The 24,949-nt window shown below is 33.3% G+C and overlaps 1 protein-coding gene across 8 annotated transcripts; it reads left to right on the forward strand.

Moving 5' to 3' along the window:
* Window positions 1-2,337: 2,337 nt before the first annotated feature.
* Window positions 2,338-24,941, forward strand: LOC143251843 (phosphatidylinositol 3,4,5-trisphosphate 3-phosphatase TPTE2-like). Of its 8 annotated transcripts, none has more exons than XM_076503109.1 (16): window positions 2,338-2,473; window positions 5,662-5,889; window positions 7,299-7,343; window positions 7,748-7,909; window positions 9,251-9,361; window positions 10,990-11,144; window positions 12,259-12,323; window positions 15,547-15,607; window positions 17,548-17,629; window positions 17,913-18,108; window positions 20,064-20,144; window positions 21,260-21,368; window positions 22,194-22,291; window positions 22,504-22,599; window positions 23,731-23,804; window positions 23,959-24,941. In XM_076503109.1, the coding sequence occupies exons 2-16, from the start codon at window positions 5,687-5,689 to the stop codon at window positions 24,086-24,088; spliced, it is 1,668 nt and encodes a 555-aa protein (XP_076359224.1). In that variant the 5' UTR covers window positions 2,338-2,473; window positions 5,662-5,686; the 3' UTR covers window positions 24,089-24,941. The 8 variants fall into 8 exon arrangements, 6 of the variants coding, with proteins under 6 accessions (XP_076359224.1, XP_076359226.1, XP_076359223.1 ...); XM_076503111.1 differs by having other exon boundaries at window positions 17,913-18,063; XR_013028668.1 differs by having other exon boundaries at window positions 2,342-2,612; window positions 17,913-18,063; window positions 22,180-22,291.
* The last annotated feature ends 8 nt before the right edge of the window (window positions 24,942-24,949 follow it).

Consider the following 24,949-nt stretch of genomic DNA (forward strand, 5'->3'; position numbering starts at 1 on the left):
TACTCTTTTACCAACGAAAAGTGGGATTGACCGTCGATTTATAACGCCCCCACGGCTGGGAGGGCGAGCATGTTTGGCGCGACGGAGATGCGAACCCGTGATCCTGAGATTGCGAATCGCACGACTTAACACTCTTGGCCATGCCGGGCCCTTTTCCAAACGAAATGGATATCAGGCAACACATACCAGTAACTTTGTATCAAAACAATACGGACCCAGCATAGCCAGGTGGTTAAGGCACATTACTCGTAATCCGAGGGTCGCGGGTTCGAATCCCTTTACATCAAACATGCTCACCTTCCCAGCCGTGGGAGTGTTATAAAGTGACGGTCAATCCCACTATTCGTTGGTAAAAGAGTAGCCCAAGAGTTGGCGGTGGGTGGTGATGACTAGCTGCCTTCCCTCTAGTCTTACACTGCTAAATTAGGGACGGCTAGCGCAGATAGCACTCGAGTAGCTTTGCGCAAAATTAAGAAAACAATCAAAACAACATCAGGTAGACAAAATTATGGAACGCAAAGCAGCTTAATCAGGGTAATCTTTTAGGTGCAGAAGAAGGTTCCAGTAAAAAACCAGACAGACATCAAGTGTCAAGCCAGTGGATTTCAGCGCAACAAGTGAGGCTTCTCATTTACAAAATATTGAAAACAGCCCATTCCAAATGAGGTTAATGCAGTATTTTGTGTAAGCAATTCGAGTAAAATATGTTTTTTCAATACCATTGTTTCAGAATTACAGGTGGTTGGAATATTCTGTTCAACATAATGTTGTATTTTATTTTGCATGCAAAATTTTGGGACAGAAACACCAGAAATAACCTGGATTCATTGATTAATAATGGTAGAAATAACCTGGATGCATTGATTAATAATGGCTTCAAAAACTGCAAGAGAAAGACAGATTCCTTAAAAGAGCAAGTTGTTTACTCTTATATTTATGCCTTCCGGGCCCGACATCAGAGAGTCGCAGGTTCGAATCCTTGTCACACCAAACTTGCTCACCCTTTCAGCCGTGGGGGTGTTATAATGTTACGGTCAATCCCACTATTCGTTGGTAAAAGAGTAGCCTAAAAGTTGGCGGTGGGTGGTGGTGACTAGCTGCCTTCTCTCCAGTCTTACACTTCTAAATTAGGGACGGTTAGTGTAGATAACCTTCTAGCAGCTTTGCGCGAAATTCAAAACAAACCAAACCAAACAAAATGCCCCCATCCTTATCAGAGTGGTATGTTTGCGGACTTTCAGTGCTATAAACTTCAATACCTGTAGTGGACAGAACACACAATACTGCAATATCTACAACAGCAATACTAGTGCGTGGTGAAGAATGTGCTTACAAAATTACTGTGGTTTCTGCTACGAATAATATTAATGCAGTAAAGAAAAATATATTTTGTTCAAAAAATACAGTTTATGTAATGTTTTAAAATACACTTCTTTGCCGTGTCAAAGGTTAATTACAATGAAAATTAGGTAAAACAAAATCTCGACAACACTATGTAACAAAATGTTAACTTTTTCTTGTTCCTGAGCAGAAAGTGTTATTTCCCAATTGCTTATGTCTAAAGTAAATGGAAAAGACCTATTTTTCTCTTCAAACTTTGCTTTTGTGATCTGGGAGCGTATAACGAAAACGTGATGGGAGACTATATTTTGGGTCTGATACGTGAAAGTGATTTACATTAAGTCGCAAATCTCGAAAAACTACTCACTTCTAAACATTTTGCTCATTTTTTGTAACATTACTATAAATACATGTAAATCTTGATTCATATGTTGTTTTATTCAGACCTTATGTAAATGAAAATGTGCAAATTTGCCCGTTTTTTACATAGAAAATAAGTTAATATCTAAATTTCATTATCCAGGTCACAAAAGCAAAGTTGAAGAGATTAATGACCATTTTCTGTACTTTTACAACATAAGCAATTAAGAAATACCATATACTATCCAGGAACAAAATTTGTGTTACATAGCGTAATAAACATTCTTGGTATCATATTGCACACTTCACGAATATTAACTGGCAGTATAAACTCTGTCTTACACCCAGCGTTTTCGATTACTGTTGTTTAATAAGTGTGCACTCTTGGTATCATATTGCACACTTCACGAATATTAACTGGCAGTATAAACTCTGTCTTACACCCAGCGTTTTCGATTACTGTTGTTTAATAAGTGTGCACTCTTGGTCCAAAGAAATTTGTTTGTTTGTTATTATTGAGATTGTAAATTGTTGCGAGTGTCAGAAAAAGTTTCCGCTGTTTATGACATAATATAGAGGTTTAATGGTTACAATAATATTAACAGCATAATATTAATTGAAATTAGCCCCCGTACTAATTACTTACCTTTTGGGCCCTTAGATATGCTAAACTTTCCAATGACTCGTGTGCCACAGAGTTTGATATTACGAGAGTAAATTAAACACAGTGTTTATAGGTTAGGTGGGTGGGGTTTTGTTTATACAATTTCAGGTTTGAATTTTCATGTATTCGTCCCATTTTGCATAAAGAAATAATTCGAACTTATTAACAGAGTACTAAATATTTCGAATGTTACGAGAAAATGAGTTGGAATTTGTAGCTGTAGAAGATATTTTTTGTTACTAATTGAGTAAGTGTAACAATTAATGCGGATGACAAGTTAAAAAACATCTTCAATGAAAGTTTCATTAGGACGTTTACTTATAGATTAATAATATTAATAGTAGGTCTTAATTTTTGTTAAATTTTTAAATGGAATCAAATAAATGTATTCTTTTGCTTACAAATGGTATTTACACTAACAACGTAAGTGTTATATTACAGTATTGCCATGATAGTTTGAATACTCAAAATAGAATCTGGTTTTACAGATTTAAGGAAACAAATCTATAATATTAATATGTATGTAGTTATGTTTAAGAATTAGTAACGTGCATATTATTATAATGTTTCTTTTCATGTGTGTGCGTCCTTACACGTTGCTACACAAATCAAAAGTAATGGTTAAATACTTTGAAATAAATATGAATGGGAAAGCTGACTATAATAATATGATAGAATGCATTAATTTGATAGCAACAACCTTAAAGATTTTACTAAATGGTTCCACTAACATCTGATCTGATACTGTAGAGAATACCTTTGGAAAGATTGTGTATTGTAATGGTATTTTTGAAATGGATGAATTGCTAGTTTTGTAAAGCCAAGGGTAATGAAGTAATTCTGGAGTTATAGACAGGTTATCACTGTTAGCTGTGTCGGTTAAAGCAGTCATGAGATGATCACTTAGAAAATAATTTGTTTTATTTTTCTTATAAAAAGACAATAAATAGAGTTAAGAAACTAGGAATTACTCTGTCATAAATCATCTGATGAGTTCCCATATGGATATTATGCCTGCTGGATCATTTCATTTGTGTATTAATGGAAGAATACATTATATAGATGTGGACAGTTGTATCTTATGTTTTCAAAGTGTTAATTCTGTTCAGACTTTCATGCCATGAAAGTTGACTACATATTGTAATATCTGGCTTGTATTTTTTAACAATTAAAGTGGCTAGACTTTGGTTTGATTTCTGGGAGCATGTGTTTGGTTGAGATAGGTGAACAAAGTGTGTGAAATACATTAAGGGTTTACATTTGATTAGTTTAAAAATTGTTTGTTTTTAAAGAAGTAATAGATAATTCTTTGAAAGAGTTCTGTGTAAGTGAAGAAATTTGTGTGGAATCTTAGACTTGATTGTTTAAAAGATTGTTGTGATGTGGAATTCAGAGAAGTTGACACGTGATTGTAGAAGATGGCTATATGTAGGAAGTGCGTAAAGAAGTTGATACGTGATTGTAGAAGGTGGCCATGTGTAGGAAGTGCGTAAAGAAGTTGATACGTGATTGTAGATGATGGCCATGTGTAGGAAGTGCGTAAAGAAGTTGACATGTGATTGTAGAAGATGGCCATGTGTAGGAAGTGCGTAAAGAAGTTGACATGTGATTGTAGATGATGGCCATGTGTAGGAAGTCGCAAAAAAGTTGACATGTGATTGTAGAAGATGGCTATATGTAGGAAGTGCGTAAAGAAGTTCACATGTGATTGTAGAAGATAGCCATGTGTAGGAAGTGCATAAAGAAGTTGACATGTGATTGTAGAAGATGGCCATGTGTAGGAAGATGCATAAAGAAGTTGACACGTGATTGTAAAGATGGCCATATGTAGGAAGTGCGCGAAAAAGTCCACACGTGATTGTAGAAGATTTACCATGTGCAGGAAGCGCACAAAAGAGCCGACATGTGATTGTAGATGATTACCATGTGCAGGAAGCGCGTAAAAGTTCACATGTGATTGTAGATGATGGCCATGTGTAGGAAGTGCGTAAAGAAGTTCACATGTGATTGTAGAAGATGGCCATGTGTAGGAAGTGCATAAAGAAGTTGACATGTGATTGTAGAAGATAGCCATGTGTAGGAAGTGCATAAAGAAGTTGACATGTGATTGTAGAAGATTTACCATGTGGAGGAAGCACAAAGTTGACATGTGATTGTAGAAGATACCACATGATTGCATAAAGAAGCCGACATGTGATTGCAGAAGTGTAGGAAGGAAGCAGAAAGAAGCCGATCACGTGATTGTAGAAGATGCCAACGCAGGATATCCATAGAGAAGCTGGCAGTGATGCAGAAGGTAGCCACGCAGAATATCCATAGAGAGCTTGGCAGTGATTGTAGAAGGTGCACACGTGTAGGATATTCATAGAGAAGTTGGCAGTGATTGTAGAAGGTACCACGTGTAGGATATTCATAGAGAAGTTGGCAGTGATTGTAGAAGGTGCACACGCAGTAGGATATTCATAGAGAAGTTGGCAGTGATTGTAGAAGGTGGCCACGTGTAGGATATTCATAGAGAAGTTGGCAGTGATTGTAGAAGGTGGCCACGTGTAGGATATTCATAGAGAAGTTGGCAGTGATTGTAGAAGGTGGCCACGTGTAGGATATTCATAGAGAAGTTGGCAGTGATTGTAGAAGGTGGCCACGTGTAGGATATTCATAGAGAAGTTGGCAGTGATTGTAGAAGGTGGCCACATGTAGGATATTCATAGAGAAGTTGGCATGTGATTGTTACCTTTCCCACACATGGAAATCTCTTTCACACAATCTCAAGTGAATCTTAAATTCCTCTACAAATTTCCCGCACACAGCTACCTTCTACAAACAAGTGTCGACTTCTTTATGAATTTCCCACACACACAGCCATCTTGGACAATCACGTGCCAACTTCTTTATTCATGAAGACATTGAGATGTGATTGTAGAAGGTGGTTGTGTGTGGGAAATTTGTAGAGAAATTTATGATTCACTTGAGATTGTGTGAATGAGACTTCCATGTGTGGGGAAGGTAACACATGACTGTTTGAATAAAGTTACAAAATGTTTGAATTTTAAAATAAAGCTAATATATGAGAAAGAGTGATTGATATATCTGTGAATTTCATAGAGAATGTAACTGACTATTTCAAAAAATGATATTAACGTTTGCATGCAATTGAAAGAGTTTTTTGTATGTGTTATATTCATTATGAATTTGCATGTGATTAACAATGGTGATTATGTGTGGGAAATTTATAGAGGGATTTACAAATTGTGAATTATAGTTTTATATACAACTTTAGTTCTTTTCTTATACAGCATTTTAGAGAATTATAAAGCCACAATGCAAAAGTACACTAGATTTGAAAATGACAGCATTGGGGTCGTAGAAACTGACCATGTAGATGTCCAGCTAAAGGGAAGTTTGAATAACTCACGTGATTTAAAACACACTGGTATTAATGCTGTAGATGGAAATAAGGATGGAAAAGTAGTAGTTGAAATATCAGACCCAGCAGGAAACGTCAATCGCAACATGAGTTTCAGGTAGGAATATTTTATTTAGTTACATATTGTACATAAATAATTGTTAAAGTTCTTTTTTAACTCATCATATAGAAATGTAAATTAATTTATGTGTGTGTAAATAATATGACATTGTTCACAATGTATTATTTGGTATTATGCAGTTGGTCAGCTGTTTAATAATTATACTACAGATTTCATTTCATCAAAGATAAAATTGAAATTATATTCTGTGATATAGAGGCTTAGTGCATGTGTAAGAATAAACCAGGCATACTGATGTAATATCATTAACATACCTCCTAAATTAATTTAGATCAATATATGTAAGTTATAAAGGACATAATATCCTATAACTTTATATTCTTGTTAGAGGTCCTACTGTATTTCTGTGAATTACTTATTGAAGCTGCACTTTTGAGCCTTGAATTGGTGAAATTACAGTCTACATTTGAGGGTATGGCAGTTCATATAATGCATTAAGTTTCCATGTTACAGATTATATTAAATTCTACCTTTGGCAAAAAACAAAAAGGTATCTGTTTTTATGTAGTCTTTATTCTTCAAGTTTATAAAAAATGTATGCAGTTTTGAATGACTAAAGGCCAGATTTTCATTAGTAAGTTAATTCAATTGTATATATGTATAAACAGCTGGTTTGGGTTGAGAAAATTTTTTTTATGTAGAGCAGTGAACAATGTTTCGACCTTCCTTCTTTGGTCATCGTCAGGTTCACAAAGAAAGGAACAGGTAACACTGACCGATAGCTGACCACATGTTTGAAGGGGATTGTGTAATTGAGTGTAGGAATGTAGAGGGCATGCTAAGATGTTTGATTATATTTATTAATATAGGTATAAAGGCATTCCTTTGTATTGGTTTATTTTGGGCTTGAGTTGTTGTATAAGTAAGGCTTCTTTAATTTTACGTTTGTTTATGTTTGTTTCTTTATTTAGTATTTGAGTATTTTCTATGGTTATGTTGTGTTTATTTGACTTGCAGTGTTCATGTGTGAAGGTGACTTTTACTCTTTTATTTTCTTTTATATTCTTTTCTTTCAGTGACATCATATCTTGTTTCTAACAAGATGAATCCCACACGAGTACAGCGGTAAGTCTGCGGACTTACAACGCTAAAATTGAGGGTTTGATTCCCCTTGTTGGGTTTAGCAGGTAGCCTGATGTGGCTAAAAGAAAAACACACTCTTACAAGATGAGGTTCAAATTATTTGTTTTCTTTCACTGATAGTTTTGATGCCCTTTGTTCCCAACAGTGCTGTACCTGCTCAGTACATATTAATGTTGAACTTTAACCTTTGGTCAGAACTTGTCAGAGTGGATAAAAATTTTTTTCAATATAAAATTATTAAACTTTAGCTTACAATATTTTGACCATTAACATTTTATAATTATAATTAACAATTTTGATAGTTTCCAGCATAAACTACGGAAAATAGTGGAGCACCTGGCATTTAGGTAAGTTGTGCCATTAAAATTGATATTTTGATACTGCATAGTGTACTTGAGACACTAAGGTGTAAAGCACTCGATTAATTTTATAAAAACTTCACTATGTACTAAGATATTTATTATAAGGTTCTTAAGTGTTTGTTGTTTGGTGAAAGAAATGTAATTTCAACCAAATATTTTTGGAAAAATTGAAAATATTTTAAGTTCATTATATGTACTTTAAATTATAAGTGTTGTATATAACACATTAGGATGTTCTGTGAGAGATTAATAAAAAGAAAGTAAAATGCTTTAGTTGTTAAACTTTAAAATATTTGTTCTAAATACAATTTTATTTAAAAATATCTTCTACAAACTACAGATAAATTCACTGTTTGAATACTGTGTTTTCAAAATGTCTACTGTTCCAGGGTTTTTGGACTGCTTCTAATTATAGTTGATATCTGTGTTCTAATTGCTGACTTGGCGCAACCCAATCTTCCTGCTCAGAAACAAGAGGCATATGATTTTACAGCTATGTGTTTTGTTTGTTACTTTGTTGTGGAAGTTTTCCTGAGAATTATTGCTAAAGGGTAAGTTAGTGTGGATTATAAGTACAAAATATCTCAGTTACTGAGGTATAGATAAGTTTACTAATTAGTCTAATTCATCAGGTAGTTGTACCATGAGTCTTACATCACAAAAAAGTACCTCCACTTATTTATTAGCTAATAATACAGGTGTAGTTGTTTCAGTAATTGATTTATTGTACATCACTAAACAAATTCCTTATTGGCTTATATTATGTATATTGTGCTTTATGAGTCACTGATTTAGAGTGTATTGTTGGCTTATATTATGTATATTGTGCTTTATGAGTCACTGATTTAGAGTGTATTGTTCTATCAAGAAATACTACAGTTTGAACACAAACAAATTTTAACAAAATTAAAACTTGTCATAACTCAGATGTATAATGAACATAAGATTTTATCTTAGTTGTCCCTGTTATAAACCATTATAGAGATAAGTACAACTGGGGAAAGAAGCAGGGTAACTGAACTGTCACTCTGTTATAAACCATAATAGAGATACGTACAACTGGGGAAAGAAGCAGAGTAACTGAACTGTCACTCTGTTATAAACCATTATAGAGATACGTACAACTGGGGAAAGAAGCAGAGTAACTGAACTGTCACGCTGTTATAAACCATTATAGAGATACGTACAATTGGGGAAAGAAGCAGAGTAACTGAACTGTCACTCTGTTATAGACCATTATCGAGATAAGTACAACTGGGGAAAGAAGCAGAGTAACTGAACTGTCACTCTGTTATAGACCATTATCGAGATAAGTACAACTGGGGAAAGAAGCAGAGTATCTGAGCTGTCACTCTCAAGGACATGTTAAATTTTGTTTGTTAATTCTGATCTAATGAAGTTTTCAATAACAAAATAAAATATATTTTAATTTAAGATGAGAGAACTTTTATGGAATAGGTTCCACTTAGTTTTAGTTACTCAAAACTAAAATATGTGGTATGTTCATTATCAGAAAGTATTATTTATGTGATATTTTAAGGATTGAAATGAGAAGAAGGATTATTTGATGGCTGTTTTCTGATAATGTCACTTGTGTGATTAAACTGTGCGTTGTCTTGTGTAACAAGCAGTAAAATGTATATTAAACATGTTCTGATAATGTCACTTGTGTGATTAAACTGTACGTTGTCTTGTGTAACAAGCAGTAAAATGTATATTAAACATGTTCTGATAATGTCACTTGTGTGATTAAACTGTGCGTTGTCTTGTGTAACAAGCAGTAAAATGTATATTAAACATGTTCTGATAATGTCACTTGTGTGATTAAACTGTGCGTTGTCTTGTGTAACAAGCAGTAAAATGTATATTAAACATTTTGATTTGATCTAAAGGACCAAGGAGTTTTTTCACATATGGTACAATGCAGTTGACTTTGCCGTGGTGATTGTAGCATTTGTGGTGACTGTTGTTTACACAGCTATAGACATTGCGGGATATGCAAAGTAAGTTTGTTTTCTTTTTGAAACCAAACTAAGTTTTTACACCTTTTTGTAGTTAGTTCTTATAATTAAGTACATAGGTTTGTTGACATATTTATAGTTACATGATTTCATCAAGTGGTGTCAACTTGAAATTAATGTTTTTTGTAAAATGTTCCGCTTGTTTAAAATTACTTTAAAAAGTAAAGTTTCTCTATAATTACACATTTTATAGATGCAACAATCTTTTATGCAACAATGAATGTAACATGACTTGCTACTCTTAGTGTAACAGTCATAAGTGGTAGAGACAGTTGTTGAGCTGATATGCCCAAACACTTCATTGGAAAAGAAGACAAGTAAAACCTGTGTTTATGAGATAATTTCATATTTCTATGTGCATTACACTTTCTAACTTGCCTTAGGAAAGAGTGTAGTTGTACATCTAATTTAAGAATTAGATCATGTTATACAGATATTGACCAGGTTCACATGTACAGATACTTGATGTGTTTTGTCGGATGTTTTTTTTCTTTCTTTTTTGTGTGTGTATGTGTGTCTGTAGGTACGGATGTCGGACTTTTTTTGTGTGTGTGCGTGTGTGTGGGGTACGGATGCTGGACAGGTTCTGTTTGTACAGTTTGCATTGTAGGAAGTTCTAATCCAGGCCTTAACAAAATCCAGGTCAACTAAAGATTTCATCATGATGCTTATTATTTTCTGCTAAATAGAACTTCTGTACTATTGGAAGTCTGGAATTATTTTTGTGTTCTATGAGTCCCAAATTAATCTTTGTTTCTATTATTTTAATGATGGATTCATTATTTCTTGATGTTTATTTCAAGAATGAAGTGCTGCATTTGTAAGCATTTTACTTATTTCATGCTATTTTGTTTTTTCTTTCTCTCAATTCAACCAATCAGTGTGCATGTTTAGACTCAGATTAGGCCAAAAGCACTCAATGCTGTGAAAGTAGATAAATATACATTTCTGGGCACATAAGTAGTAAAGTTAGGTTAGGTACTCCTTGGGCTGGTGGCCCGGCATGGCCAAGCGTATGTTAAGGTGTTTGACTCGTAATCTGAGGGTCACGGGTTCAAATCCCAGTCGCACCAAACATGCTCGCCCTTTCAGCCATGGGGGCATTATAATGTGAGGGTCAATCCCACTATTCGTTGGTAAAAGAGTAGCCCAAGAGTTGGCAGTGGGTGGTGATGACTAGCTGCCTTCCCTCTAGTCTTACACTGCTAAATTAGGGAAGGCTAGTGCAGATAGCCCTCAAGTAGCTTTGCATAAAATTCAAAACAAACAATCCTGAGGCTGGATCCTTGGTTCGAAAGTATTTGATGAGGCCTGTTCTTATTGCAAGATACTTTTAACCTTTGTTAATATGAGTGAACTTAAAACTATTATTAACAGTTTGTCACTAATCAATGATCAAGAGGACTTATAATTATTGAATTGGTAAAAATATTAAGCCTAATAACCATTGATTAGAGACTTAGTTTGAACAAATAATTATCAAAAGTGTCATTTCTCTTTTAAAAACTGTTTGTCTATTTAATCACATGTGATAATTTATAATTTGCCTATATATTTACTATTTGCTTTAATTATAAAATTATATATATTATTTTCTAATTTCTGTTAAGGTTAGTTGTTATTGGACGACTAATCCGGATTGTCCTCTTTGTTCGGTTATTTACTGAGAGGAAGCACTTGGAGAAAGGAGCCAGGCACGTAGTATCCCAGAATAAAAGAAGATACCAGAAAGATGGGTTTGATTTGGACTTAACATATGTAACAGGTACCAGTTCAATAACCACAAATAACACTTGTCACAGTGTTAAACTGTTAGGGTCTAAATGAACGTAAATAATGTGAAACTACTCAAGAATCTGTTTACTAATTATTATGTGAGGCTTAATAAATATAAAAAAAATAGCCATAAACTAACGTTTTGTGTAAGTTAATCTGTACCCTCTGTGTGAATATGCTTGGTCTTTTCTGCTGTCCTGCAAGTTCCCACTGTGTATGTATATATATATGTGTGTGTGTGTGTGTGTGTATATATAAACTTGATCTTTTCTGCTATCCTGTATGTTCCCACTGAAATATATACATTTCGTCCTTTCTGCTGTCCTGCATGTTCCCACTGTGTGTGCGTGTACATATAAACTTTGTCCTTTCTCCTATCCTGCTGCATGTTCCCTCTGCATATGTAGACATGTTCCTTTTTGTTGTGTGTAGCCACTGTGTGGATATGCATGCTTAAACATATATATTTAACTTTTTGTAAAGTATGCAGTATTGCTTGTATTATCTTGTTTGAAAGTGTTATATATTCTCTGATATAGTAAATCTTACTGAAATGTGTTTATTTTATTGGATAGAATAATCTGGTGACTGAAATGAATGATACAAAACTAAACATTGGTTGTTTTAGTTAAGGAAGTTTTATCTTTGGAAGACAGTTTAATGTAAGATAATAGTAAAGAACAAGCTTGTATACAAAGACTTTTACCAACTTAATGTAAGATAACAGTAAAGAACAAGCTTGTATACAAAGACTTTTACCAACTTAATGTAAGATAACAGTAAAGAACAAGCTTGTATACAAAGACTTTTACCAACTTAATGTAAGATAACAGTAAAGAACAAGCTTGTATACAAAGACTTTACCAACTTAATGTAAGATAACAGTAAAGAACAAGCTTGTATACAAAGACTTTTACCAACTTAATGTAAGATAACAGTAAAGAACAAGCTTGTATACAAAGACTTTTACCAACTTAATGTAAGATAACAGTAAAGAACAAGCTTGTATACAAAGACTTTTACCAACTTAATGTAAGATAATAGTAAAGAACAAGCTTGTATACAAAGACTTTTACCAACTATATTAATTTCTTGTATTTCAGAGAGGGTGATTGCAATGTCTTTTCCTTCCACTGGTAAAATGTCCCTTTATAGAAATCCAATTGAGGTAAGTAAATACCAATTTATTTTATTTTGGAGTACTTAGCTGTAAATAAGAAAAGTGAAACATATATGGTTTACTAAGACTGACCAGGTTGGTTCATAGTTGGTTCTACATAACAGTTGTAGATGTTTTTATACAGTTTGATGCTTTTTGTCAAGTTCTTTTTTAACTGATAGTTAAAATACCTATTTCAAATGTGTAGGCTTAAGAAACAGTATCCTGCTACTGACCTTATGCTGTGTTTAAAAATGGTGATTTGATCTGACCTCATGCCATGTTAAATAATGGTGGTTTCATGCTAACTTCACTGTTTATTGAATAACGGTAATTTCTAACTGATATCGTGGTACATTGACAAACATTGTATTCGTGAAAGGGAAGAGAAGACGCATTAATGCTTCTGATTTCACGCTTCTTTGAATATGTCCTGCTTTATTTAATGTGTTTTTAATCAAATAAATCATTTTTAAGCCACCAATATTTTATGATCTTTCACTACTTGTAATCTTTTGTGTGTATCCTTTGACTGATGAAACTGAACACTATTCACACAGGAATTATGAATGAAGTACATTTAAAAAAATGATAGAAAAAGTGAGAGGTCATAAGAATTATTTTACCTCTTCACTGGATGTGAGTCCGTTGCTATAAGACACAGAAACACTGTTCAAATTTAGTGGTACAAAACATCCATTGATGTTATTGTTTGTTAACTGATAGAGTTAACTGGCTGGAACTAATTAATGTGTCAGTAAAATACGTAGAATAAAGATGAAATCTTTAAGTGTGAGAAGCTAAAGACAGAATGACTTAAGAAACCACAATTAATTCATCAATTTGTAGCTGTTTGCAGTACTGATAATGTTAAATTCCTTAACCAATCTAAAATAAGTGGTGTATAAAAACATATCAACAGTACGTCTGGATCTTAGAACAGTGGACTTTGTTTCCTTTTATCACTTGGCATGAAACAACACATATATTCTTCTCTTTTTTAAATCTTTTATAGATATTTTTATTTATACATTTATCACTTTGACTATTCTAAAACAGGTTTCCAAGAACATTATAAGCTGGTATGTTTGTGGTAAAATAATTTACTGAAGTTTGAATTTTGATGTAGTATGAGTATACTTCTCTAGAAGCTTCAGAAAACAATGCACATTTCTTGAAATGACTTATTATTTATTTACAAGCTTTCAGAAGATAAGTGTTGGTAAGTATATCAGTGACTAGTCATGAAGATAAGTGTTGGTAAGTATATCAGTGACTAGTCATGAAGATAAGTGTTGGTAAGTATATCAGTGACTAGTCATGAAGATAAGTGTTGGTAAGTATATCAGTGACTAGTCATGAAGATAAGTGTTGGTAAGTATATCAGTGACTAGTCATGAAGATAAGTGTTGGTAAGTATATCAGTGACTAGTCATGAAGATAAGTGTTGGTAAGTATATCAGTGACTAGTCATGAAGATAAGTGTTGGTAAGTATATCAGTGACTAGTCATGCCTTTTCCATTCATATATCAGTGACTAGTCATGAAGATAAGTGTTGGTAAGTATATCAGTGACTAGTCATGCCTTTTCCATTCATATATCAGTGACTAGTCATGAAGATAAGTGTTGGTAAGTATATCAGTGACTAGTCATGCCTTTTCCATTCATATATCAGTGACTAGTCATGAAGATAAGTGTTGGTAAGTATATCAGTGACTAGTCATGCCTTTTCCATTCATATATCAGTGACTAGTCATGAAGATAAGTGTTGGTAAGTATATCAGTGACTAGTCATGCCTTTTCCATTCATATATCAGTGACTAGTCCTGAAGATAAGTGTTGGTAAGTATATCAGTGACTAGTCATGCCTTTTCCATTCATATATCAGTGACTAGTCATGAAGATAAGTGTTGGTAAGTATATCAGTGACTAGTCATGCCTTTTATATCAGTGACTAGTCATGCCTTTTCCATTCATATATCAGTGACTAGTCATGCCTTTTCCATTCACTTTATGGCAGTGTGAGTTAAGTATACTGTGGTTTTATAATAGTGTTTGGTAAGTATATCAGTGACTAGTCATGCCTTTTCCATTCACTTTATGGCAGTGTGAGTTAAGTATACTGTGGTTTTATAATAGTGTTTGGTAAGTATATCAGTGACTAGTCATGCCTTTTCCATTCACTTTATGGCAGTGTGAGTTAAGTATACTGTGGTTTTATAATAGTGTTTGGTAAGTATATCAGTGACTAGTCATGCCTTTCCATTCACTTTATGGCAGTGTGAGTTAAGTATACTGTGGTTTTATAATAGTGTTTGGTAAGTATATCAGTGACTGGTTATAGTCATGCCTTTTTATAATGTTGCATTCACTTTATGGCAGTGTGAGTTAAGTATACTGTGGTTTTATAATAGTGTTTGGTAAGTACATTGTGGTTATCATGTTTAGTGTGTACATTATGATCAGTATCTATCTGGTTATAGTTGTTTGATAATCATGTTCGGTTAAAATGTTGCTTGGTGAGTGTCTGTCTGGTTACAGCTGTGTGCGGTAATCACGTTTGGTTATAATGTTGCTTGGTGAGTGTCTGTCTGGTTATAGCTGTGTGCGGTAATCGCGTTTGGTTATAATGTTGCTTGGTGAGTGTCTGTCTGGTTATAGCTGTGTGCGGTAATCGCGTTTGGTTATAATGTTGCTTGGTGAGTGTCTGTCTGGTTATAGCTGTGTGCGGTAATCGCGTTTGGTTATAATGTTGCTTGGTGAGTGTCTGTCTGGTTATAGCTGTGTGCGGTAATCGCGTTTGGTTATAATGTTGCTTGGTGAGTGTCTGTCTGGTTATAGCTGTGTGCTGCGGTATATGTTGCTTGGTGAGCTTTGGTTATAATGTTGCTTGGTGAGTGTCTGTCTGGTTATAGCTGTGTGCGGTAATCACGTTTGGTTATAATGTTGCTTGGTGAGTGTCTATCTGGGTATAGCTGTGTGCGGTAATCACGTTTGGTTATAATGTTGCTTGGTGAGTATCTGTCTGGTTATAGCTGTGTGTGGTAATCACGTTTGGTTATAATGTTGCTTGGTGAGTATCTGTGTGGTTATAGCTGTGTATAAAAGATTGAATGAGATTGATTTCCTAGCAGTTTTAATTTTCATTCAGTTTTAATTTCTGAAGGATCTTATTTATAATTTGTTTGAAACCATTTTAAAGTGCTTTTATTTTTGTTATGTACTCATCAGGAGGTTGGAAAATTTCTTGATTTGAAACATAGTGGACATTACAAAGTATACAACTTATGTAGTGAGTATATTTATAACTTAAGTATACAATAGTACTAGGTTCACATATCTGTTTTTAACATTAAGGTTATGACTGGTCTGCCTTAGAGCATCTTTTTTAAATGGTAAGGATTTCTGTTGGTTACCTGTCTAAGATTATCTAAATTCTTTATGAAATAATTACTTTAAATGCGTATCTTAAATATGCAAATGAAGCTATTCATGTGAAGCTAAAGGGTGTGGTGGTTGTTTAACATTTAGATAATGTTCTAGGTTATCTCTTGATGTGAAGCCAAAGGGTGTGGTGGTTGTTTTAAAATATAGATAATGCTCTAGGTTATCTCTTGATGTGAAGCAAAAGGGTGTGGTGGTTGTTTAACATTTAGATAATGCACTAGGTTCTCTTGATGTGAAGCCAAAGGGTGTGGTGGTTGTTTTAAAATATAGATAATGCTCTAGGTTATCTCTTGATGTGAAGCCAAAGGGTGTGTCGGTTGTTTTAAAATGTAGATAATGCTCTAGGTTATCTCTTGATGTGAAACCAAAGGGTGTGGTGGTTGTTTTAAAATATAGATAATGCTCTAGGTTATCTCTTGATGTGAAACCAAAGGGTGTGGTGGTTGTTTTAAAATATAGATAATGCTCTAGGTTATCTCTTGATGTGAAACCAAAGGGTGTAGTGGTTGTTTTAAAATATAGATAATGCTCTAGGTTATCTCTTGATGTGAAGCCAAAGGGTGTGGTGGTTGTTTTAAAATATAGATAATGCTCTAGGTTATCTCTTGATGTGAAGCCAAAGGGTGTGGTGGTTGTTTTAAAATATAGATAATGCTCTAGGTTATCTCTTGATGTGAAGCTAAAGGCCGTGGTGGTTGTTTGTTGTAACATTATAATAGTATTTAACTTTATATCCTCTCCACGGTTGCTTTTTTCTTGAAAATGTTTTAAATGTTCATGTCTCTATGGTTTTGCCATTGTTTAGAGTATTGTTAGTTGTATTCTAAAGATTAGTTAGTTTGGAGTGTTTGTTTTCTTTGTTAATGAGTAATATTGATCAAATATTGAGAAGAAATTAATGGAATTCTATTTTAGTATAAAAGTGTAGATTTACTTTCTTCAGTGGACTTTATTTCTGTTCTAGTTTTGGAATCATTGCTGTCTTTCTCTAGTCATATAATACATGTAAAGAAGTTGTAGATCCTGTAGTGTAGGGAAATTATTTTGGAAAAAATTTATTTCATCCAGCAGCCTAAAAAAGTCTTTTATGAAGGTTGACAGCCACAGTCTGTTATTTAAATAAAATGTATATATTTTTTATCTATGTTGAGGACTGTCTTTCTTTTTACATTTTTGAAATGTGAAAAACTACCTCTGATAATGATGCTAAGGTATTATTTTTTAAGGTAGCTATAAGTCTGCCATTGTGGTTAGAATTACCTTGTAGTATTTTTTTTCTTTTCAGTTAATGTTTTGGTTTGGAAATCTAGGAGTTTTGTTTCTTGTAAGAATGTGATGTTTTTTTGAAACTGTTAGTGTGTTTGTATTCTCTTTGATCAATGAAGTAACTTGTTTTGAAATTCTGCCATGTTAGTATGTTTTATCTCTAATAGTGTCAGTAAATATCCTTTTACTATAATTAAAAATAAAAACCTTTTCTGGCAGAATTGGAAAATGGGATTTCTTTGTCTGATATGTAAGAAAACACTTTAGTGAGACACTCTTTTTTTTATTATTATTATTATGTAAGTTTGATTAATTTGATGTGAAATCTGCTTAAATAACAAAAGTTTTTCATAATTAGATTGGTAATATATAAAACGTAAGCTGTTTTGTGATAAAACAACAATTTCTAACAGTTCTGTTTTGCATATAGGCTTAATAAAGTCTATAAACAAAATTGTGAAAATAAAACCTCACTATGTACAGTTTAAGTACACAAGTTACTGAAAACTTTTCCTGTAGGTGAAAGAACGTACGATGACACGTACTTTCATGGACGTGTGGAGAGAATCATCATAGACGATCACAACGTACCCTTACTGAGGTATTTGTATGTTTTATTAAGTTAATGTGTAACATACTTTAGGATTTTTATTTGAGTTTTATATATATATTTCATGTTATTCATGCTCTTAAATAGATATGCCAACTTTTGGCTATCACTCTACCTTTTGTTTAGCATGTAGTTCATAATTTTCAACACTATATAAGCTATAAAGCATGTAATTATACAGGATTTCCTGTAACGCAAATCTATAAAGTATGAAACATGTTTCACAGACTTGTTTGTTTATTTTTTATTAAGTAAGGAATAACTTACGTTACAGAGACATGACAAAGTACGTAAAAAATGTGCGAAGCTGGCTGAGTGAGGACAAAGAGAATGTTATAGCTGTGCACTGTAAAGGTGGAAAAGGTAGAACAGGAACAATGATCTGTGTTTGGTTGGTTGAAGCAGGTCTTTTTGACAGTGCTGAGGTAAGCCTTGTAAGGATTAACAGGTTTACTACTTCATATATGACGGTAAGTTAAATTAACAGTCTTGCACACCTTCAGATGAAGTGTGGTTAATTAATTTCATGATTGTTGACCACATGATATCCACCCTTTGTGATATTGTACCTTACTCCTTCACTTCATTGTGAACCTCTCTGTAATTTACCAAGAGTCTCCATTTGTACTTATCTTCTAATCTCTGCCAATTGAAGTGATTCATAGTTTAAAAGGCACCTCCACATGTACTTAGGTAAACAGTTTGGTCTGTCCTAGCATCTGACAGCTGGAACGATCAAACATTTCACAGATGATCATATTACCAACTGTGGATATCTAAAAACAGTTGAAATGAGAATTGTTTTGATTTTCTCTTTAGTAATAAAAATACAAGGAATAATCTTCCATTTAACCTTTAACACTACTGAGGTGTTTAGCCTTTTGTTACAAAGCTAGAAGTTTCATAAAGTTTTGTAAAGAGGTTAGAGAGTGCCTGTCATTCCTCTTTTCATTCTCTTTGTCTCTATTACAAGTCATTAAGTTTGGTAAAGGTCTTTCTGAAGGTTTGTTTCCAGCTACCAGACTGTGTAACAAAGTGGTGGTTTCTTCACTTTAAGCTGGCTGATAGTTATGTTTCTTTTCTTGCTGTTACTAAACTTTTGTCTAAGTTTAGTTGAACATTGTTTTGGACTTAGACTGTGTGCTACTTGAGTTGTTTCTTTCCTTCACATTAACTGATAGTTATGTTTTGCTTTACTTTCTATTTATAAGTTTAGTTGAATGTTGTTTTAGACGTAGACTGTATGTTACCTGAATTTTTTCTTCAGAAACTTGTTCCAGTCTGTCAGTGATACTCTTGTCAACTAGGTGTTGTATAACTTGTTCGTCTGTCAGTGATACTCTTGTCAACTAAGTGTTGTATAACTTGTTCCAGTCTGTCGGTGATACTCTTGTCAACTAAGTGTTGTATAACTTGTTCCAGTCTGTCAGTGATACTCTTGTCAACTAGGTGTTGTATAACTTGTTCCAGTCTGTCAGTGATACTCTTGTCAACTAGGTGTTGTATAACTTGTTCCAGTCTGTCAGTGATACTCTTGTCAACTAGGTGTTGTATAACTTGTTCCAGTCTGTCAGTGATACTCTTGTCAACTAGGTGTTGTATAACTTGTTCCAGTCTGTCAGTGATACTCTTGTCAACTAGGTGTTGTATAACTTGTTCCAGTCTGTCAGTGATACTCTTGTCAACTAGGTGTTGTATAACTTGTTCCAGTCTGTCAGTGATACTCTTGTCAACTAGGTGTTGTATAACTTGTTCCAGTCTGTCAGTGATACTCTTGTCAACTAGGTGTTGTATAACTTGTTCCAGTCTGTCAGTGATACTCTTGTCAACTAGGTGTTGTATAACTTGTTCCAGTCTGTCAGTGATACTCTTGTCAACTAGGTGTTGTATAACTTGTTCCAGTCTGTCAGTGATACTCTTGTCAACTAGGTGTTGTATAATTTGTTCCAGTCTGTCAGTGATACTCTTGTCAACTAGGTGTTGTATAACTTGTTCGTCTGTCAGTGATACTTTTGTCAACTAAGTGTTGTATTTGCTTTCCATTCTTTTTCTTACTCAATTTTTTGCCAGACTTTAGTTGAATATTCTTCTTGTGTTCAGAAGGACAAGTCTTTGTGACTTTTCACTGTTTTATTTATTGACTATATAACAAGTATATATTTGATTTTGTATTGTTTGTGTGGAAGGAAAGAAACATAAGGTAATTCAGAGCTTTTGATAAGTTACTTTATGCCTATGTAATTTTTTTAAAACTTTAAAATTTATTATTTTATCCTTTGACACATAAAGTGATCCTCTCTTCATGTCCACACTTTACATTACATTGCATCATTCTGTTCTTGTTTCATATGTTAGACTGAGTTGCTTGTTGAAAATGCTAGGATTTATATATCTCCTTTATTCAGTGTGATTTCCATATATATAGGCAAGTCTGGATTACTTTGGAAACAGAAGGACTGACCTGAGTGTTGGATCAAAGTTTCAAGGTGTTGAAACTCCTAGCCAAGTAAGTTTTAATATTTAGTACCTATTGTAATGCAGTTTTATCATTTTTATGATTTCATAAGTTATTTCTTTAAACGGCTTTTAAATCATGTTACCTTTGTGTGCAAGTGAGAAGATTACTTTGTGAAAGGAAGTTTTCCAAAATATATTTATAGGTGTCATCCTTTAATGTCTTGTTTGATTTTAGGATTTTCCTGTAGTAATAACTGCTATATCAAAAATAAGTTATAAGGAACTTTAATTCATTATAGAAAAATTTAAGTATAGGTTAAACCTAGCTCATTTTCTGGTTAATAGTTTGGCTTACAGTTTGTGTGTAGACTAAGTCAGTGTAGATAAAACTTATCATATAATCTGATAAATGTCCATCATATTTTAGACTTAGTGTAAATCAAGCATTATGCAATTTGGTAATAGAACATCAATGTTGTAAGTCAAGTGCAGATCAAGTGAAATGTAACCTGATTAGTAGTCCATCAGGATTCTAGGTTATGTGTTGATCAAACCTAATATGTAATCTGGTAAAAGTGCATCTCTTAGGCCTAGTGAAGATCAAACATAACATGAAAAGTGACGAGTGTACCATACTTCTATATTCAGTGTTAGTAGAACTCCTAATATATGATCTGACTAGTGGTTCAACATGGCTTCTAGGCTTTTTTTATCATACAATCCAACTAATAGTGTATCATGGTTTTTGTACCAACTGTTGAATTAACTTAGTAAATAATTTAGCATAATAGCTTTCAAACCATATCATGTGGCTGATAGTTGAACATAGCTTTAGACATGATGTTTATCAAAGCTAGCATGTAATCTGGTCATAACTACTAGGCTGCTTTTATAAATAAGTTTTAGATGAAAAAATTCAGATATATAAAATGCTAAATCAACATGTAAAAAGTTTTCTGAAAATTGTACCAGAACTTCAATGTAATTTTCTTGGTTTAACTAATATGTTATGTGGTTTTAAATATGACTAGCTTGTTTTGTGTACCATTGGAATCTGAAATAATTTTGTATCTGGTATCATAGAGTGCTGTTGTTTTGATTTGTATGCTATCAGCATACTTCAGTTTTAGTATTTTTCTAATGTTTAAAAATGTAATCCTGTAGAGTCGTTACGTAGGTTACTTTCAGCAGATTAAGGAGAAATACGGGGGTGAGCCTCCCGCTGATGTACCAACAATGAAAATACGTCAAATCAAAATATATGCTTTAGCAGGTAAGTTTTGGAAAAAACAAATGTTTAATAAACACGTGCTAGTAACTTGAGATTATGTGTGTTATAACTGTAGGTTATGCACTCTACTGTTTTGATAAGTTTGTGTTTCCTTCACTGCTTTATATGTTTAATAAACATGTGCTAGTATCTTGAGATTGTGTGTGTTATAACTGTAGGTTATGCACTCTATTGTTTGATAAGTTTGTGTTTCCTTCACTGCTTTATATGTTTAATAAACATGTGCTAATATCTTGAGATTGTGTGTGTTATAACTGTAGGTTATGCACTCTACTGTTTGATAAGTTTGTGTTTCCTTCACTGCTTTTCATGACATCTTTATAATTTGGAATTTTTTTTTATTTACTGCTTTTCTAGGTGTTATAATAACTTGTGTATATTATTAAAGTTATAGTTAATTCCTCAAACACTTGGTGTATTTTTCTAGGAGTGTTTATTTCTGTATTAAATGTATTTATATTCGTAAGGTAGCACAACGTACCTTCTATTTCAAGTTGTATATAAAGTACTTAACAGACCTTAATAAAAGTTACTTTTCCATATGTGTATAAATCTGTTGGTATGAAAGTTTGTTTTTTGTAGGTTGTGATAATAAAGTTTTGAAATGGCACCTCTAGGAGTTTTCAAATACTGTAATCTACAAAAAGTATCTTATTTACTAGTGTCTTCAAGCGAACTGAAGTAATATCATTATGGACCACTACAAATAAGATATGACTTAGACTGTTGCATTTACATAAACTGTAAATAAATGCAGTGGTCTAAGGTTACATCATTCATTAACCTGAAGCAGTATCATATTTACAGGTGTTGGTAAAAGTAATGGAAGCGACTTTTCATGTGAAATATTTCTTGAACGGAACAAGGTATTTGACTGTAACTTTGGAGATTGCAAGAACTGTCAGGTAATCAAACACATTTACATCATTAATAGTGTCTGTAAAGATTGTTCAAGTGAGGTTATTGTAAACATAAGTAGGTAAGAAATGAAAACCATTTGTATCAACTTTGCTTTTAACCTGATAATTACAGTTCTTTTATAATTCCTTATAAAATTCTTGACCACGTTTTTTGTGAAAGAAATTTTGAGATAACTGTTTACATATATTCAATCCAGGTAGAATACCAGAGTGAGGCAGATGTCTTACTTGTAACTTTGCTTAACTCTCCAGATCTAAGTGGGGATGTGAAGCTTCGATTTCAGTGCACCACGGTAAGTCTACCTTTCAGTAACATGCTCACAATGTAAGGTAATTACAACTAATTTTTACTTGTGTTTAAAGAAGGAAAACATTCATTTAGTGTAACAAAAGTTTCTTCTGATAAATTACTATTGCATCTGGAAACAATTTGTGCAAATAAGCTTGGTATTTGTCACTGAATGTTAATAGTTTTAACTGTTAGCATGTTGTTGATAAATGACAGAAACCTAGGTTTGAGATCAGTTACCTAAATTCAGTAAGGTGCTATGTAGTGGTTTCAGAAAGATACATTGTATAAAACTCATTTAAATATTATATCAAACTCTTACACCTGTGTGAATGCTACATGGATACAAAGAAATAATGTACATTCAGTGTTCTGTTTTACTCATGTAATTTAGTTACAGGACCATGGAAATTGCTTTTAGATACACTATTTCTTCAGGTTTCCCCTTCAGTAGCAGTCACTATCCTTCATCTATATCCCCCTCCCTCCAACCATCTTTGTTCAGTACCAGGTTTGCTACAGTTCATGTCTCTTTTAATCCCATCGTTCCATTACTAGTGATGTCTGTCACAATGGTACAAATCACCTGGTGACTGTTCTACTTCATGTGATTTTCTTTGGTTTTTGAATTTTGCACAAAGCTGCATGAGAGATATCTGTGCTAGCTCATGTGGCAGGGTAAGAATGCATGGAAGGCAGCTACTCATCACCCATCACCAACTTGTAGGATGCTCCTTTACCAATGAATAGTTGGATTGCAACTACAGCTTAAAGGGCAAGTATATTGTGATGGGGATTCGACCCTGCAACCTTCCAGTTATAAGTCAAACACTATTTCATTTGATTGAACAAATTATATATGTTAATAAAACCCAAGTATTCATAGTGAATATATTACACTATCTCATGTTTTTTCATTAACTTATTAATCCATTTATCTATTTTATTGTTTCAATCTTGTTTTAGTGGTTTGCATGAGATGTATCAGTGGTTCTTAAACAGTCTTTTATATATATATATATGAAACTGTTTGTTAGATATTATTTTTCGTAGAAAGGCAGAATGGGTTTTGAAAACTTTAAAAACAAAATAATGATGACACAGACACACTACATTATATATAAACTATTTACAGAAAAATGTTCCCAGAGGTTATGAAAACTGTCCATTCTACTTTTGGTTTCATACCAGTTTTATAGAGAACAAAAGGTAAGAAAACACTGTAATTTTATCTTGTAACAGCTTCTCGTGATTTAAAGTTTAAGCTGTATATGACCACTGTGAATGTTACTCTTAGCGTAGAAGAGTCCTGTGACCACTAGATGAAAATGCTCCTCATGTTTCTCTTTTGTCTCTTCTTAAGATTATACTTGACACGTGATTGCTTGGACAACCCTCACAAACCAAAAACGTGGCGAACATTCCGAGAGAAATTTGCTGTAGAATTACTGTTTTCCACACCAGGAGAAGAAGAAGAAATCCCTTTAAATTAATTCATAACATATCTAATATTTTGTTACAATAATTATAACTAGGCTTAATAGAATATTTTACTTCATAAGATGCCAACTGTTGATGTTTTATAGGGTTTTTGAAAGAAAGAAACATCAATGTTATTAGCGGAGAGGTGGTTCTCGTGGTTAAGTTTGTCTACTACAGAGAGTTTCAATATGGACAGACTACTGCGTAACAGCTCAATCAAATACAAGGGTTTCAATGTTTAGAGGACTTCCTGTGTTAGCTCTTCCACAAATCAAATACATTTTTGAGGTGTCTTGAGGCAATGTTGATAAACATAACCTCTTCAGTCATTCTAAATAATATCTTCTGGTGAAAGACCAGTTGAACTATCAACAAACAAAAGACGTGTTCTCAGGATAGTCGCAGAACATTCCATACATCAATGTGATTATGTTTCAGATACTCGAGTAGTTGCTCTGAACACTGGTTATAGAATGCCAGTTTATTTTTATGCATCAAATTAATTTTAATATCTTATCTAATGGCAGACATTAAAGTGAACTAATGTTTTTTTTATTACCAAAAATTATGCTAGCTGCTTGTAGTTAAGTAAGTCAATATGGCTTCCTTTAATATACATATTTATTTCATAGTGGTGCAATAACTAGATTATGTAAACAATAACATTGTTATAATATACTCAGCTGTGTTTTATTTACTGTTGTATCCTTGGTCCAAGGAGTGACTATTTTTCTCTCTCACAAAAATCCTTTTAGTAATGGACACATTAAGCAAGTACTATTTGTTATTCTCGATTACTGTTTGATTTTAGTAAAAGGAAACTTGTAAAGATGCATGAGAAGGAAATAAATACGATAATCTGGATGATGGAT

Source organism: Tachypleus tridentatus, chromosome 6 (genome assembly GCF_004210375.1).
Source record: "Tachypleus tridentatus isolate NWPU-2018 chromosome 6, ASM421037v1, whole genome shotgun sequence".
NCBI classification, from domain to species: Eukaryota; Metazoa; Arthropoda; class Merostomata; order Xiphosura; family Limulidae; genus Tachypleus; species Tachypleus tridentatus.

What these genes read in the sequence shown, in the direction of transcription:
- LOC143251843 (XM_076503106.1), top strand. Translation starts at nt 2,769, where the DNA reads ATGGTATTTACACTAACAAC. An exon ending in TTACTACTTCATATATGACG is followed by an intron (nt 18,109 to 20,063) that starts GTAAGTTAAATT and finishes CCATATATATAG; the next exon opens with GCAAGTCTGGATTACTTTGG. An exon ending in TTCGATTTCAGTGCACCACG is followed by an intron (nt 22,600 to 23,730) that starts GTAAGTCTACCT and finishes AACTATTTACAG; the next exon opens with AAAAATGTTCCCAGAGGTTA.